A 15841-nucleotide genomic window follows, 5' to 3' on the forward strand; every position below is an offset into this window, starting at 1 on the left:
GATACCCTCTCATCTTTCTAAACTCTAGTGAATACAAGCTAAGTCAAACCAATCTCTAATCACATTGTAGTTCCAAGGAAGCCCAAATGTATTTATACGTGTGGGCTTCCTTGGATCTGTGATGTCATTTCCTGTGGTGATGCCATTTCCTATGATGTAATAGGAAATGGCGTCACCATAGAACATGACATCACCAACTCAAGGAAACCCAACAGAAAGCAGGGAACACCAGCAGAGCTTCATCCGGAGGGTCACTGAAGATGTTAACTAGTATGTTGACGGAACGTCTGAAAATGAACCTTCCAGCTTAGCGAGCAAACCTACATCCATATTTGTAGATCTTTCATCCTCAGAATTAGCCTAGTGAAAGTCAGCTACCTCTATGGCAAATATATTCCTTCTTAGGTACAGAGACCAAATCAATATACAATACTCCAGGAATGGTCTCACGTATAACTCCAGTTAAAAAACCCTACTTCTGAACTCAAATCCCCACCCTTAAATAATCCAATTCATCCATAATTATTTGTGTTTCTTTGGGATGATCAGAGGGATGTATGCGCTTGTCATTCCTAAATCTGAATAAGTTGAGATGTCGAAAAGTAGTTACTTGGAGTCAGGAGTTGTACTAACACATATTCCTGACTTCTTGTAAAGAGTTCATACAGTATATTGTAAAATGGGGGCAAATGCAAATATTTCAATTGTATCAGTACTGCTTCATTGAGAATCATTACGTTTTATGGCAGATGTCTTTGAAACCTGTTGCACATATCTATCTTTTCAGTCAATAAAAGTGCTCAATTTATTTTTAAAATTAAGACAACTTTACACATTTACAGTGTCTACTTTTAGCATTTTGGGATTATAACTTTCTGAAATGTTCTTGTGCTTGGACTTACAGAACAGCATGCCAATATGTTTTCACAAACAGACTGAAAATACAGTACAATTTTAATAATGGGCAACAAAGACCAATTAAGGGCCCTAAAGGGTATCCAAAAAACCTACTTTCAAGATCTTGTATGTGCTGCTGAAGGGTTCTTGCCAGATGGATGAACTGAAAGTAAGAAAAGTGGATAACGTCAAAACCAAATATCTGGCTTCACCCATGTACCAAAGAGGGGGGGAACAAAAAGGGCAGTACAACTTTCAAACACAACACCACCCAGCTGGTAGATAGTCTTGTTGCACAGTGCTGAATTAGTAACATTCAGTTTACAACTGCATGAATGAACTTTGCACTGGTGAGCCACTTCCTCAAATGATCCAAAGTAGTCACTGATTTGGTTCTTCCGATACTATTTACACAAGCTAGGAGTTTTCACATGAAACTCAAACAATAGTCCACAACTTTATAAATAAGGTATCAGGAAGCTAGCAAATCACATTTAACCTTATTAAACTTTTAAAATCCCTTTGTTCATTCTGAAGTAAATCAAATAACTGCTTGACTTGTTGCCTACCTTGCAGTGCAGATAATTTCAGAAAATAGCTGCCCACAGTGACAAAGCATTGAAGTGACTTAAGCTATTTGCCATTAAGTTGACAACAATTACGCAATCAGTTACATAAAGAATTACTCTGATGCAAAGAACACACTGTCAATGTTCAAAAGGAAATGCTTTATAATCACATTTCTAAGTTTCTACTCTTCAGATTAGTTATTTTCGTATTCCATATTTCACTTAATCACTTACCCGAAGTCTAGTCCGTGATTCACTTGTGCCACCCACCATGTCAGAAAATCTCTGTTCACACAGATGAAGTAACAGAACAAGGTAGAGACCAGAACTGATGAATTCATATTGTGCCTAAATAAAATTATAAAAAAAAAATTGCACAGAACCTTAAAACAAGAAATCCATACGACTGATAAGCAAATATACAAAGATTTATTGAGTTTACTATCTTTACTCATTAAAAATTAGTGCAAGTCTGATAATATGCAGTTGTTAAAGGCCCAAAACGTGAGACAGTATTAACTTTGAATAATGAATATGTACTGTAGAGGATTTCCTTTCACCAGGAGAAAGCAATTACTGATTTTTCAAGTTTCAGCTCCCTTTGTCTGCACCTGCATATTTATTCAGTGTTTTTTAAAATCTAATAGATGTATAGGATTTAAACTGAATTTTAAAAAGAATATTTTCTTCCAGAAAAAGAAAGTGAATTTCCAACTGTCAGGTTGAGCCAGATTCACATGGCAACTCTTGCAGGTAGAAATAGCTTACCTTACAATATTTCTCTCCCGATCATCTGTGAAAGTTCAGTTTACATCAGGAGAACAATTCAAATATCTATTTACAACAGGATAGATTATTCCAAACTGTAGGAATGCACAAGTACAACTACGATATTCATAGGTCTTTCAAATAATATAAATAGAGCTCTTGTGGAGCAGTGGCAATGTCCCTACTTGTGGGCTGGTGGCCTGGGTTCAAGTTTCATCTACACCAGACATGTGCCTGAACAGATTGATTAAAAAACATCCAGAATAGAGAGTTTGCCATTCAAGTTGGATTTTTTTCCTTTGAGACCACATCCAGGAGCAAATTTGTATTGGACTTCCATTGCATTGATCTTAGGCAAATATATACATAGTGCAAATAGGAATGTTTCATTATTGGATAACACAGGATAAGAATCCTGGCCAACTTTCTTCTTCCTCACTCTGGGATATTGATGTCAACTGTAGTGCCCCAGAGGCTTTTGAGATAATGTGAAATGCCTTTACTCGAGCAGAAATTGGCCAATTTGGCACTGATCAAGGACCAAAACTGTACTCTCTTGGTCTTGAAGTCTCACTAAACAAACTTAGACATCAGAACACTTGAACTAGCTGTGGTAGCTGAGTATTTTTTTCTCTTTCCCTTTTTTCTCCCCTCCCTGTAACTCTCACTCAAAAACAATATCTCACTGACTCATTCAAGAATTGCTCTCATTTAAAATTCAGAGGCTAGATAACAAGGACTGTATTTTAAAAGGAAATAAATACTTGGCATGAAATTTAGTAATTGCACACTAACACAGGTGCAATGGATTGGAAACTTGAATGGGGAATTCAAAATCCTGATCATTTCCCCACAAGATTGTTGCTCAAACAGAACAAAGTTCCAGGGGTGACAGAAAGAGACATAGCAACTTTTAAAATATGGTGCCTACAACTGTTCCAGAGAATTGAGAGTCAAGCAAAGCTTTTCCTAAATGGATCCCTAGAATTACAGGACAAATTAAAGTGAATACCTTGCCAAGATCAAAAATGAATTTCATAACAATTTGAAACAAATAATTACCTACTTTCAATATTTGCATACATTGGAAACAGTCAATCATAAAGGCTATGCAAAAACCTATACACACCTGTTCATCTGCATGTGTTCTATACAATTCGTGAACGTCAAAATCTTCAAAATCCAGCTGCAGCTTCTCTTTACACAATTCACAGGTGGTTATAGCAGTCAAATCAGCACCTGTATTGAGTTTAGTAGACAATATCTATTCAATGTGTTTGGTTATACATTTATTATTTTGTTAATACAATATAATCATGCCTTAACACACACGTCAGTTATTCTTCATCGTTATCATTCACATGAAGTATACAAGTATGCCAATTAATGCTGCCCCCTCATCAATTTATACTGAGTCAGACAGCAATCAATCCTGGACAGTTTTCGAGATGACGAAAATCAAATGCAAAGTGAATGCCAGTTGTGATTTGGTTCTCTTAATTCACATGAATCCTAATCAAGACAGAACCTTCAAACAGTAAATGGCAGGCGGGTAGACAATCTGTTCAATGGCCTTCAACAGTGTTCAAATCAATTGGGACTTTATTATTCTTTCTTAATTGGGAAGTTTTACTTCTCATCAGTACCTGAAGCCCATACATTTGAGAACATACAGAGGTTAAAAAAAAATCAAAGGATCCACATCCCAATATTTATTTCAAGAAGAATATAGATCTTTGGGTGAAAGGAATCAAAGGGTGCAGGGAGAAAGCAGGAACAGTATGTTAAGTTGGATGATTAGCTATGAGAATGACCAAGCAAGCTCGAAGGGCTGAATGACCTCTTCCTGCTCCTCTCAGGACTGTTACAGCGCAGGTGGTGGCCATTTGGTACTAAGGAATAGAACTAGTGCAGGCACAGCCGCCTAACTTTGTTCCGTATCCCTTTACACCATTTCCAGCCAAATCATCATCAGTGCCTACCTGGACGCAACAAATGAACCAGCCTTCACCACAATTCTACGTTCAATAACCCATGTGAAAGATTTTCTCACATCACCCTTGCTTAATTCAAGCAACATCTTAAATCCATGCACTTTCATCTTTTTCTTTTATGAATGGGAACAGTTTCTCCCTATCTACTTTGTCCAGTCTGCTCGTGATTTTGAAAACCTCTGCCAAATCTCCTCTTTGCCTTTTTCTCTCCAAAGAAAACAGTCCTAATTTCTTCAATCTATTGTCATGCCTGAAGTTCCCCATTCTTGGAAGCACTCTTATAAACTGCTTCTGCACTCTCTCCAATTCATTCATGTCTTTCCTATATTGTGGCGCCCACAACTGTGCACAATTCTTCTCACGAGGTACAACAATTGTCTTGTGTAAGTTCAAAACCACATCCTTGCTATTGTATTCCATGTCCCTTTTAATAAAGTTGAGAACATAGTATGCTTTACAAAATGCTCTCTCTACCTGCCCTGCTCTTATTTTCTATGCTTCTATTCTATTAGATATAGAAACCAGAGCCCGCAGGGAGGGCTGTAGTTTTAAGTGCAACTCCATCCTGAAAGGTGGTAGAGCATGATCAAGGAAAGACAAGCCTTTCGGAAACACTTTTGGCAAGTAACTTGGAAAGTTCAGTCCAAATCCAAGTTATTGAGCATCCAGCTGTAAGAAATAAGTAAGATCAAGTATTTACTGGCCACCATACTGCTCATCTAAATGCACATATTACCTGAATTTATTTTTGATTGCAACCATTTCTTCATGCATTCCTGATGAACATATTGCAAGCTACCAGTACAATTGCATGGCTGTATTAAAGGATTTGGAGGTGTCGTAGCTCCAGCTCCCATTTGGCAAATACGGCAGATATCACCCTCGTCATCATCAGAATCCTCTAAAAGCAAGCTGTCATATAGAAACATACATGAAAAAATTAAATATACAATCTTGCATTGTTGCAACATGAAACAGAAAGATAGAAAGGCTGCTGCTACAACATTAAAGATTTGAATTCCAAGTCATTATCGTTATTAGATTGAAATTTCTATTTTAATATACCAAAACATCTAATTTGATCCATCTTTTAAAAAACAGCTTTTAAGATTTTTTGCAACTTATCTTGTTGTAGTATTGTTGGATTTTTAAAGATTTATTTTCATACCATGAAGAAAAATTGAGGAATGAAGTTGGACAAACATGGACTTTAACAGGAAGTTGACCAACTTGGGGCCCTGCTTTACTCCAAAAGTTTATTAGCAGCACAGACTCTACAAGTGCTCTGGGGTACTGCATAACACAGATTCCACCGGAGTGCTAAAATCAGTATCCCTGGACGAGGGAATTGCACACAAAATCCCACTGCCTACTCAGTTATTCTAACATGAAGGGAATGCATTGACACCAGTTAAGGACTGATCCAGGCTTATGTGAAGTTTTCGAATAACCAAACATCACACTTTCAGATTTGCAAAGGAAGAATAACCACATCCGAGTGAACATGGTTTCATAAAAAATAATTATGCCTTGAAAATCCCTAAAGCAATTTAAAACAAAATTCAGGACAGGAGCTCTAGTCCTCTTGAATGTTAAGAGACATGCCTTGCCCATTGCATGGATACCTTTGGACTAAAGCAGATCCTAGATTAAGAACAATACACACACTTAGAAGTTTCAGCTTGTAAAATTTGCATAATTAGAAATAAATCATAAAAGATAGGTACTCTGATAATCTTGGCTAAAGAAGTGGGAGGTCCAACTGTTGGTCAACAAGTTTTACTCAATAAATGTGTGAACAAGTTATATCAATATTAGTAGGAACATTATCTGGGTGTTTGGGCAGGGAGGTACTTGTTGAGGTGCAGGTTGTTCTGCTATAAGCGACAGTTGTGTTCCTCTGCAACCTCATGCTATGGAAAACCGCGATAGAAAATTGCTCATAGGAAAATTGCTATACCTGTTCAGTAGAACATTTGCGTTATCCAAACAATGCGTCAATCACATTATAGCCAATTCACGCCGATGAAAAGGATGTTATAGCGAAACAACCAATATATGGTGCTTTATAATATCTGGGCTTTCCATGAAATAATTACGAACATCAGCAAGTTTATGTAGTTTGATTTTAGGCTTAGCTTTCCAAGGCTTTTATTTTAAAGTGTTCTGAATTGATCAATACCCGAATATTGGAACAAGAAAGAACTCCAATCAATATGATTAAAAAAGTGAAAAATCAAGTATACTATTGAAAGTTGACTTCTATTCCCAACAGGTGAATAAAGTGATTCATGTGTTCAACAATCTGTCTGTTCCCTCTCCCTCCCAATCAAGCACAGAAACAGTATCTAAAGCCAGAAATTAGTCATCTGACAAAGTACATCAAGCTCTCACTTGTTTTGCCACCCCAACAACACACATGAGAGGACATTGCTTGGTCAATTTGAGGGACAATGGCTTGCTGCTCTTTTCAAAAGTTAACATTTCAGTCTAAATATGATGTATAGCAGGTAGTTCTTTGGTGATTCTGTTAACTAAAAAGACTCTTCCTGTAAAATATCATTTGAAAACAAACGAATGTATACAAAATTGACTCACTTTTACAGAGTGTTATTTTCTCAGCAATTTCATCAGTTATTTCAAATTGTCAGAAATGATGATAGATTCATACCACACAGTTGAAAATATTTGACTTTACATGAAAACATTTGTACATGAAATTGCAATGGTGGTGTGTGTGGGAGATCATGTTTCACGAACTTGATTGAGTTTTTTGAAGATTGATGAGGGCAGAACAGTAGACGTGATCTACAGGGACTGCAGTAAGGTGTTTGACGGGAGACTGGTTAGCAAGGTTAGATCTCATGGAATACAGGGAGAACTAGCCATTTGGATACAGAACTGGCTCAAAGGTAGAAGACAGATAGTGGTGGTGGAGGGTTGCTTTTCAGACTGGAGGTCTGTGACCAGTGGTATATCACAAGGATCGGTCCTGGGTCCACTGCTTTTTGTCATTTATAGAAATGATCCGGATGTGAACATGAGAAGTATAGTTACTAAGTTTTCTGCTGACTCCAAAATTGGAGATGTAGTGGACAGCGAAGGAGGTTACTTCAGATTACAACGGGATCTTGATCAGATGGGCCAATGGGCTGAGAAGTGGCAGATGGAATTTAATTTAGACAAATGTGAGATGCTGCATTTTGGAAAAGCAAATCAGAGTAGGACTTATATACTTAATGGTAAGGTCCCAGAGAGTGTTGCTGACCTTGGAGTGCAGGTTCATAGCTCCTTGAAAGTAGAGTCACAGGTAGATGGGATAGTGAAGGAGACATTCGATATGTTTTCCTTTATTGGTCAGAGCACTGAGTATAGGAGTTGGGAGGTCATGTTGCGGCTGTCCAGGATATTGGTTAGGCTAACATCCGAAGGATGTTGTGAAATTTGAAAGGGCTCAGAAAAGATTTAAAAGGATGTTGCCAGGGTTGGAGGATTTAAACTATAGGGAGAGGCTGAATAGGTTGGGGCTGTCTTCCCTGGAGCATCAAAGGCGGAGGGGTGACCTTATTGAGGTTTACAAAATCATGAGGGGCATGGATAGGATAAACAGACAAGGTCTTTTCCCAGAGGTGGGTGGGGGAGTCCAGAAGTAGAACACATAGATTCAGGGCAAGAGGGGAATGATATAAAAGGGACCCAAGGGGGAACTTTTTCATGCAAAGGGTGATGCGTGTATGGAATGAGCTGCCAGAGGAAGTGGAGAAGTCTGGTATAATTACAGCATTTATAAGGCATCTGGATGGGTACATGAATAGGAAGGATCGATAGGGACGTGGGCCAAGTACTGGCAAATTGGACTAGATTAGGTTAGGATACCTGGGTGGCATGAACGAGTTGGTCCAAAGGATCTGTTTCTGTGCTGTACATAGAGTCATAGAGATGTACAGCATGGGAACAGACCCTTGGGTCCAACCTGTCCATGCCAACCAGATATCCCAACCCAATCTAGTCCCACCTGCCAGCACCCGACCCATATCCCTCCAAACCCTTCCTATTCATATACCCATCCAAATGCCTCTTAAATGTTGCAATTGTACCAGCCTCCACCACATCCTCTGGCAGCTCATTCCATACACGTACCACCCCATGTGAAAAAGTTGCCCCTTAGGTCTCTTTTATATCTTTCCCCTCTCACCCTACAGCTATGCCCTCTAGTTCTGGACTGACTTAATGAATCAGGCCAACAGGAACAAAGATTATTCACTAAAACTGAAATATTTTTCAGTACTCATTACATAATGCAACAATAGAAGTTAATTTTCTATTGAGAAACCAAGGAACAAACAATCTGAAATGGCCATTGCACATTCAGTACAACTACAAAAATATGTTTTAACATTGTTGAGTTGTTAAGGCGCTTCTGCGTGCAGAATAGAGAGGGGAAGAAATATCTTCAAAACCATTACTCATCAAGCTTATAGATATTTAAACTTTAAGCTGCTTACTTCAAAAAACGAACAGCCACATAGTTCAGATAGCTTCTGAAGAACCTCTATTATTCACACTACCTCCAGACCAAGCCAATTCCCACAAAGATGATAGTCATTATTTTTTCCTCCTGCTACAAGTCACAGGCTGGAGTATTATATTCCCTGCAAATAACATCACATCCAAAGACTCATGATAAAAACAAAAAATACTGGTGAAAAATCAACAGGTCTAGCAGCAGTTGCAGAGAGATCTGCCCTCAGCAGTGGTCTTCATTTAACACTTTATGTCCCTACCTCAGTGAATTACGGGCACAACACAACAATCAACTTTTCTGCTGTTGCCTTCGACTCCCTTCTTTGGGCAGGAGTCCTCTCTCTGCTCCATATTGGACTTGAATAGTCAGCTGTTTCTCTCTCCATAGATGCTGCTAAGCCTGCTGAGTTTCTCCAGCATTTTGTGTTTTTATTTCTGATTTACAGCAACCTGGCTATTGCATTCGTATTAAAAATCTCATGTTGTGCAGTAGTAAAGAAAATCCCTTTTGTGAACAAGCAACAAATATACAGGCCAGCTAATCAAGGGAAATCTGATTGAAGTGCAGAGAAAGTTTCGGGGTATATCAGCAAACTGATGTTTAGAGGAATTCTACAGGTAATAGGTATATTAAAAAGTGCATAAAGCATACCTTTCCTGTATTTTTCGGAGTTTTTCTGGGTCCTTAGATGCACTTGCAGTTTTCTGTTTCTCTTGATGAGTATTTACATGGTTTGCGAAGTCAACTGCTATCAGTATATTATCCGAGAATTCATCTCCAAGGCCATATGGCATAGAAAGGCGAATGACAGAATTGGGGAATATCCCTGCAATTCCTGAAGTACTTTGACCTCGAGGGCTCTCTGGTACAGATGGAGTGCAAAAGGTGGAGCTCAAAGCCCCTGAAGAAGCTGCAGTAGCACCTTGGGTAACATTTGATTGTTCCCTGCTTGAGTTTTCAAACATTCTAACTTCTCTTTGGAGGACTGATGGCTGTTCTACTCTGGCTTCATTTATAGTACTACTAGGTGTGGCAGCCATTCTTGCAGTTTCATCCCTTCCTTCTCTTCTCCTTCTGTTGAAAAGAGGGGTGCATCTGTTTCGTAATGAAGATGATAACCACGAAGCAGTATTTCTATATTCTGAATCATCTTGCCTCAAGTTTGGCAAACTCTCTACACCATCATTAGCATTTTGAGACTGTGAAATGTTTGATACTCCTAGTCGTCTCCATCTCAAAAATCCAAATCCCTGAGAAGATTCAGAGGATCGATTATTTGAAAAATTGGTAGCTTCACGCCTGCCAGAGCCATTAGCTTGTGCGAAATTTTGTCTTCCACCTAATGAAATGTCGGTTGAATGACCAATGGAACATGCTGCTTCAAAAGACCTTACATTTGAATGCCCTTGGTTAGGTCTCCGGTTGCTAGAGAAAGTTGAAGACATACTGGATGCCAGACGGGACAATAGCTGTCTAGGTCTACATCTGCTGTTAGACTCTGATGCAAAGTCATTTGGTGATCTTGGCTGCAACACAGACATATTTCTCCTTTGTGAGGTTATTGATTCCGAAGTTCCAGAGCCAGCTCTACTCAGAATAAAACCACATTCTGTACTTCTTTGTGGTGTCACTTCAATGTTTGAAAAGGCAGTGCTGTTATTAGAGGACCTGGAAGAATTTCTGCTAGAATCTCTCGAGAACACAGATCGGCTCTCTGAAGGAGGAGAGTGTAATTCACTTAGATTTGATGCGGTGTGTCTCAAAGAACCAAGCCTTGGCCTTGCGCCTTGTGCAGTGGATAGAATTCTATTTTCAACACCTGCAGTAGGAAGTATATCAAAAATTAAACAAACCCTCAAAAATTAAAAACTCTTTTAATATAGCCTTACATACATTAAAGAAGTCCATGCAAATGTTATGAGTACCATAATAGAGTGAAAGCTTATTTGGCAGCTGACCTACCATACCAGATGCATCAGTAGCAAAACAGTCAATAGAATAGAATAACAGGTTAGTTGTTATGGGAGACTTTAACTTCCTCAATATTGACTGGGAATACTATAGTTTAAGTAGCTTAGATTTTGAGACATCGTTCCATTGGAGCCAGGAGGGGACACGGTTCAGTTTTTGTTCAATGTGTGTAGGAGGGTTTTCTGACACAGTACGTAGACAGGCCAACAAGGGGTGATGCCATACTGGATTTGGTACCAGGGAATGAGCCCAGCCTGGTGTGAGATTTGAAGGTAGGTGAGCACTTCGGCGATAGTGACCACAATTCGGTTATATTTACAATAGCAATGGGCAGGGATAGTTATATACTGCAGGGAAAGAGATATAACTGGGGGAAAAAGGTAATTATGATGTGATTAGACAAAATTTAGGATGCAAAGGATGGGGAAGGACACTGCAGGGGATGGACATCACTTGAAAATGTGGAGCTTATTCAAGGAACAGCTACTGCAGGTCCTTGATAAGTACATACCTATTAGGCAGGGAGGTAGTGGTTGAGAGAGGGAGTCATGGTTTACTAAAGAAGTTGAAGCTCTTGTCAAGAGAAAGAAGGTGGCCTACGTGAGGATGAGGCATGACGGCTCAGTTAGGATGGTTGAGAGTTATAAGTTGGCCAGAAAAGATCTAAAGTGGGCTTAGAAGAGCCAGGAGGGGACATGAGATGTTGTTGGCGGATAGGATCAAAGAAAACCCTAAGCCCTTCTATAGGGATGCCAGGAATAAAAGAATGACGAGAGTAAGATTAGGGCCAATTAAAGACAGTCGTGGAAAGTCGTGTGTAGAATCATAGGGGAATCATAGTGCTTAATGGATACTTTTTGTCAGTATTCACATTGGAAAAGGGCAATGTTAGAGTGAATACGGAGGTACAGGCTACTAGATTGGATGGGATGGGTTAACAAAGAGAAGGTTTTAGCAATTTTGGGAGATCTGAAAATAGATAAGCCTGTGGGCCGGATGGAATTTATGTTCAGATTCTCTGGGAAGCCAGGGAGGAGAATGCAGAGCCTTTGGCTTCGATCTTTATGTCATCAATGTTGACAAGAGCAGTACCAGAAGACTGCTGTTCTTTTGTTTAAGGAGGGGAGTTGGGTAATTATAGGCCAGTGAGCCTACGTCAGGTTGTGGGTAAGGTGTTGGAAAAGGTTATCAGAGATAGGATTTGTAATCATCTAGAAAGGAATAATTTGATTAGGGATAGTCAACACCATTTTGTGAAGGGTAGGTCGTGCCTAACTAACCTTATCGAGTTCTTTGAGAAGGTGACAAAACAGGAGGATGAAGATAAAGCAGTTGAGGTGGCATATATTGACTTCAGTAAGGCATTTGATAAGGTTCCACACAGTAGGCTATTGCACAAAATACTGAGTTTCGGGATTGAAGTTGATTTAGCAGTTTGAATCAGAAATTAGATTAGATTCCCTACAGTGTGGAAACAGGCCCATCGGCCCAACAAGTCAACACCAACCCTCTGAAGAGTAACCCACCCAGACCCATTTCCCTGTGACTAATGCACATTAACACTATGGGCAATTTAGCATGGCCAATTCACCTAACCTGCACATCTTTGGACTGTGGGAGGAAACCGGAGCACCCAGAGGAAACCCATGCTGACACAGAGAGAATGTGCAAACTCCACACAGACAGTCACCCGAGCCTGGAATCGAACCTGGGTCCCTGGCGCTGTGAGGCAGCTGTGCTAAACACTGAGCCACTGTGCCAAGATAATTTGACTAGCTGAAAGAAGACAGAAGGTGGTGGTTGATGGGAAATGTTCATCTTGGAGGTCGTTACCAGTGGTGAGCTGCAAGGATCTGTTTTGGGGCCACTGTTGTTTGTCATTTTTATAAATTACCTGGATGTGGGCATAGAAGGATGGGTTAGTAAATTTGCAGATGACACTAAAGTCGGAAGAGCTGTGGATAGTGCCGAAGGATGTTGTGGGTTACAGAGAGACATAGACAAAATGCAGAGCTGGGCTGAGAAGTGAAAAATGGAGTTAATGCAGAAAAGTGAGAGGTTGTTCACTTCGGAAGTACTAACAGGAATGCAGAGTACCAGGCTAATGGTAAAGTTCTTGGCAGTGTAGATGAACAGAGAGATCTCAGGTGTCCAGATGTATAATTCCCAGGTTGATGGGGTTGTTAAGGAGGCATATGGTGTGTTAGTGTTTATTGGTAGGGGGTTTGAATTTTGCAGCCACAAGGTCAAGCTTCAGCTGTACAAGACACCGCTAAGGCCGGACCTGGAGTACTGCATACAGTTCTAGTCACCGCATTACTGGAAGGATGTGGAAGCTTTGGAAAGGGTTCAGAGGAGATTTACTAGGATGTTGCCTGGTATGGAAGGAAGGTCTTATGAGGAAAGGCAGGAAATGGAAGCTGTTTTCATTGGAGAGAAGGTTGACTTAATCGAGACGTGTGAGATAATTAGAGAGTTAGATAGGGTGGACAGTGAGAGCCTTTTTCCTGGGATGGTGAAGACTAACATGAGGGACATAGCTTTAAATTGAGGGGTGATAGATTTCGGACAGATACCGGGGTAGTTTCTTTACTCAGAGTATAGTAGGGACGTGGAATGGTCTGCCTGCAACAATAGTAGACTCGCTGACGTTAAGGGCATTTATATGGGCTTTGGACATATATATGGATAATAATGGAACGGTGTAAGTTAGATAGGCATCAGATTAATCTCATAGGTCAGTGCAACATCGAAGGCCGAACGGCCTGTACTGTACACTATGTTCTAGTTTTCACGTGCCACATGATGATTCGACCATGCACCTCACTGTGTTTACTCTTACACATAAAATACTATTCTCCTCAACAAAAGGACGCTTCTAGAATTCAGGAATTATTTCAGATAATCCATTATAAATGCAGTGAAGAAATCTAGAAAGAAAGACAAATTTCCTGAAAACAGCAAGGATTATACCTTTCTTATAAAGGACTAGTGGAAGACTGTTTCCCCTTTTAACAAAACATTTGTTTTTAAATTTGTTCTCCCTGAAGGTCCACATGTGAATTTAATATTAAATATACAAAGCAGGGGCTCAAATGTTGATTTAAAATCTCTGTGGTTAGTGGATCCTGCACACAAGGAAATCAGGGTGCTTAAAATTTGCCAGCAGATATTTGCAATTAGATAAGTTGAGACTGCCAGCATACAGGTATTAGATCATAATTAACTTGATTATAATATCATGCAGACTGCTGACATTTACCATAGTAGCCATGTGGATGAATCAATGGATTGTACTTGGCACCAAAGGTGAAATAAATGTGCTGCTAAGTTGCAAATGAGATATGAAGATTTGGTGCAGTGCTTGAGTGAAGAATGCAAGTCTTAAAAATCTGAACCACAAACTCCCATTACAAATTTGAAAAAAATAGGTGCCCTCATCCTTATGCTATTACTCCTAATAGTGATTCAATTGAAAATCTTAATTCCTGTTTTAAATACCTATTGAAGTAGAGGCAATCTGGCAACAAGTTCACAAGAAGTGGAAAAATCTCTTAGAAGTTCAATTATCTAGTTATGCAATTAAGTATCATGCAAGATGCTATACTACAAGTAAATAAAAACACATTTTTATATCGATCTTTCCTTTTCTCAAGTATTCAGCCCAAAGGTAAGTTCCATAGTGGTACTGCATCACAAGCAGGGGCAAGAATCAAATGGCCACCAATCTGACCCACACCAGCAGCCCAGTCAACTGGCACTTTAAGGAGTCAGAGCTGCTCGAGTCACATACACTTGAAGTTGTGGCCTGAAGCTAGGGAAAGTGATGGCACAAGGTCAAAATTCCTTTTATCATGTGGCTGACCAGGAATCTCTCTTATTCTTACCACCTGTCATTGGTGTATGTTTGAACTACTAACAAGTCGACACTCAATCTAAATGGCCATGTTATGAACACACCTTCCTTGGTCATAAAGTCCTGAGTGGGATTGGAACCTGAATTCAGAATTTCAAGTTCACATGCGGGGATGTTATCACAAGGCCTCTTTATCGATGGAAAAATGAAACTACCTACTTCAAAGGTCTCAGTAATTATTGGAGTTTAATGTCGCAAGCAGTGTGGACATGATGTTGATCGTAAAATACTTCTAAAACACAAAGCTATCATTTTTTCGAGTTTAAGAATGAAACATTCAAATGCTTGGTCAATTCAGTCAATGGACTGAGGAGTGGCATAGAGTCATAGAGATGTACAGCGTGGAAACAGACCATTTGGTCCAACCTGTCCATGCCGACCAGATATCCCTGCATGATATAACATTTTAGTAAAACTTAAGGGCAGGATAGTAGAATAGAGACACCTAGGGGTTCAAGTACATAATTCTTGGAAGTTTGTCACATGTAGACAGGGTGGTTAAGGCAGCATTTAGCACACTTGCCTTCATTGCTCAGACCTTTGAGTATAAGAGTTGGGATGTCATGTTGAGGGTTGCTCAGGGTGTCAGTGAGGCTTGTTGTAGATTACTGTGTATAGTTCTGGTTGCCCTGTTATAGGGAGGATATTATGAAATGGGAGAGGCTTCAGTAGAGATCTCGTAGAATGTTGCTGGGAACATTTGTTTTAAACACAGTGGTTTGTGTGGAATGAACTTCCAAAGTGGTGGATGCAAGTATAGTTACAATGTTTAAGTGACATTTGGATAAATGCATGATTAAGAATATGTTTTGAGGAATATGGACCAAGGGCAAGCAGTTGGGACTAGTTTAGTTTGGGATTATGGTTGGACTGAAGGGTTTTGCTGTGCTCTGTGATGCTAAAACATTTTGAATGTTTTAAGTTGTATTAAGTTGTACCCATGGTTAATTGTTATTTCCATGACTAAGTTTGTCACCTTCTTCAGGACTAGACTCTGTTCTCCTTTCCATCTCGATTCCTTCACTGAAGATAGTTTCACCTCTAGATGTTGAATTGAATTGCACAGCTGATGATCTTGGAAACTGAGAGCACCTCCACATCGAATCTGAGACACAAGGAAAAAAAATTCTGTTTACCAAATTCTGAAACTGCACAAGGAATACAATCCAAATCAATACAATATTGAAAACAAAAAAAGTAA

General features: G+C 39.5%; 1 protein-coding gene across 5 annotated transcripts in view; it reads right to left on the reverse strand.

Moving 5' to 3' along the window:
* Window positions 1–15841, reverse strand: part of marchf7 (membrane-associated ring finger (C3HC4) 7) — a 68249-nt gene that overhangs the window by 19423 nt on the left and 32985 nt on the right. For all 5 annotated transcript variants that reach the window (XM_043693839.1, XM_043693836.1, XM_043693838.1 and 2 more), the window contains 6 exons: window positions 15617–15745; window positions 9405–10572; window positions 4965–5140; window positions 3364–3473; window positions 1701–1814; window positions 1012–1060 (listed from right to left, as the gene is read on the reverse strand). In XM_043693839.1, coding sequence (XP_043549774.1) covers window positions 1012–1060; window positions 1701–1814; window positions 3364–3473; window positions 4965–5140; window positions 9405–10572; window positions 15617–15745 — 1746 coding nt within the window. The remainder of the gene's footprint in view (window positions 1–1011; window positions 1061–1700; window positions 1815–3363; window positions 3474–4964; window positions 5141–9404; window positions 10573–15616; window positions 15746–15841) is intronic.

This window comes from Chiloscyllium plagiosum, chromosome 7, assembly GCF_004010195.1.
Source record: "Chiloscyllium plagiosum isolate BGI_BamShark_2017 chromosome 7, ASM401019v2, whole genome shotgun sequence".
In the NCBI taxonomy this organism is placed as follows: domain Eukaryota; kingdom Metazoa; phylum Chordata; class Chondrichthyes; order Orectolobiformes; family Hemiscylliidae; genus Chiloscyllium; species Chiloscyllium plagiosum.